The 2147-nt window shown below is 66.1% G+C and overlaps 1 protein-coding gene across 1 annotated transcript; it reads left to right on the forward strand.

Moving 5' to 3' along the window:
* Positions 1–681: 681 nt before the first annotated feature.
* LOC124982989 (proline-rich protein HaeIII subfamily 1-like) lies at positions 682–1818 on the forward strand. The gene has a single exon (XM_047549828.1). The coding sequence runs from the start codon at positions 682–684 to the stop codon at positions 1816–1818; it is 1137 nt and encodes a 378-aa protein (XP_047405784.1).
* The last annotated feature ends 329 nt before the right edge of the window (positions 1819–2147 follow it).

Consider the following 2147-nt stretch of genomic DNA (forward strand, 5'->3'; position numbering starts at 1 on the left):
AGTGAAGAGGAGACAAGCTCAGAGAGGTCTTGTCATTCTCTGCAGATCACACAGCTAGAAGGTGCTGGAGAACTGGTCAAACCAGGAGCTTCTGATTCCTAAGCTCAGGCCCATGAGTGCTTAGTGTGTGTTGAAGGGGCAAACTGTTGGGGGTTTTCCTCACTGAAGATGCTTCCAGATCTTTCCAAGGACTGCAGAGGCTGATGCACATCCCTTCGCCTCCTCCCTGGACGACATCGTCCACTCTCTTCTTTAAGTCTTAGCCTGTTAATAACCAGCCATTTGTCTTCATCCAATAAAGGGATGATTGATGGCGGTTATGGCGTTTGGCAGAGCCCTGAGGGTGACAGATGTCCTGCAGCAAGGAGGGCCAGGACAGCCACTGCTGTGGCTACTGCAGAGGGCTGGCGGCCTCATCTGGTGCTTAGAGACAGAGTCTTGACAGTGGGCACTGGCCTCCCTAGGAGTGGAGCTCCAAGTGGCACCTTGCTGGGCCGTGCTGTTCTGAAGCTTTGGGCTCAGGGCAGAGCGGGCTCTGGTGCAGCTCCTGGCGGCAGCTGGGTCAGACGCTGCCTGCACTCCCTCAGGAGCTGCCCAGCGGCCCCTGTGTGTGCCGTGCGACACGGCTGTCCTGGGGCTGAGGAGGCCTGGCCACGCTGCTCCCGAGCATAGCCCAGGCCCATGCTGGCGGCCAGATGGCCTAGTCCCCTGGCGGAGGGCCTGCTCATGCCTGTGCTCATGCCTGGACCCTCGCACGCCTGCAGCAGGACCCCCGCAAACCCCGCCTGGACCCTCGCACGCCTGCAGCAGGACCCCCCCAAACCCCGCCTGGACCCTCGCAGGCCTGCAGCAGGACCCCCGCAAACCCCGCCTGGACCCTCGCACGCCTGCAGCAGGAGCCCCGCAAACCCCGCCTGGACCCTCGCACGCCTGCAGCAGGACCCCCGCAAACCCCGCCTGGACCCTCGCAGGCCTGCAGCAGGACCCCCGCAAACCCCGCCTGGACCCTCACACGCCTGCAGCAGGAGCCCCGCAAACCCCACCTGGACCCTCGCACGCCTGCAGCAGGACCCCCGCAAACCCCGCCTGGACCCTCGCACGCCTGCAGCAGGACCCCCGCAAACCCCGCCTGGACCCTCGCAGGCCTGCAGCAGGACCCCCGCAAACCCCGCCTGGACCCTCGCACGCCTGCAGCAGGACCCCCCCAAACCCCGCCTGGACCCTCGCAGGCCTGCAGCAGGACCCCCGCAAACCCCGCCTGGACCCTCGAACGCCTGCAGCAGGAGCCCCGCAAACCCCGCCTGGACCCTCGCACGCCTGCAGCAGGACCCCCGCAAACCCCGCCTGGACCCTCGCAGGCCTGCAGCAGGACCCCCGCAAACCCCGCCTGGACCCTCGCACGCCTGCAGCAGGACCCCCCCAAACCCCGCCTGGACCCTCGCACGCCTGCAGCAGGACCCCCGCAAACCCCGCCTGGACCCTCGCACGCCTGCAGCAGGACCCCCGCAAACCCCGCCTGGACCCTCGCACGCCTGCAGCAGGACCCCCGCAAACCCCGCCTGGACCCTCGCAGGCCTGCAGCAGGACCCCCGCAAACCCCGCCTACAGCTTGCAGGCCGTGGGGCTGAGGCCCAGCTGCTCAGCCAGCTCCCCTACTTCCAGCCACCCAGTCGCCTCTGGCTTCCTGTCCTGTGGGCCCTGCTGTGCGGGTCCTCCCTGGCCTTCCGGAATCCTCCACATCACTCCCATGACCATTCCGTGACCCGTCCATCCCATGACCCGTCATTCTGTCGGCATGTGCTGTGGTCTGAATGTTGATGTTGGTCCAAGATTCCTGCGTTGACACCCTGAGGGCCAAGGTGAGGGTGCTAGGAGGGGGCCTGGGGGAGATGATGGTCAGGAGGGCAGAGCTGTCCCTGGAAAGGGGTCCAGGAGGTGGACCAGGAGAAGGAGCCCTTGACCGAGCCACTGGAAGGAGTTTCAGGATGCGTGAGAAGAGGCGTGAAGAGAGGAGCGAGGAGGTTCATTGAGGAGAGCAGCTCAGGAGCAGGACGGGAGGACGGCGGGGGGCGCTGCTCCTTAAAGGAAGTGGTGCGGCAGCCAGCGTGGCAGGGCCTGGGGGCGAAGCCAGCCGTGAGGCCGTGCCT

Source organism: Sciurus carolinensis, chromosome 4 (assembly GCF_902686445.1).
Source record: "Sciurus carolinensis chromosome 4, mSciCar1.2, whole genome shotgun sequence".
NCBI classification, from domain to species: Eukaryota; Metazoa; Chordata; class Mammalia; order Rodentia; family Sciuridae; genus Sciurus; species Sciurus carolinensis.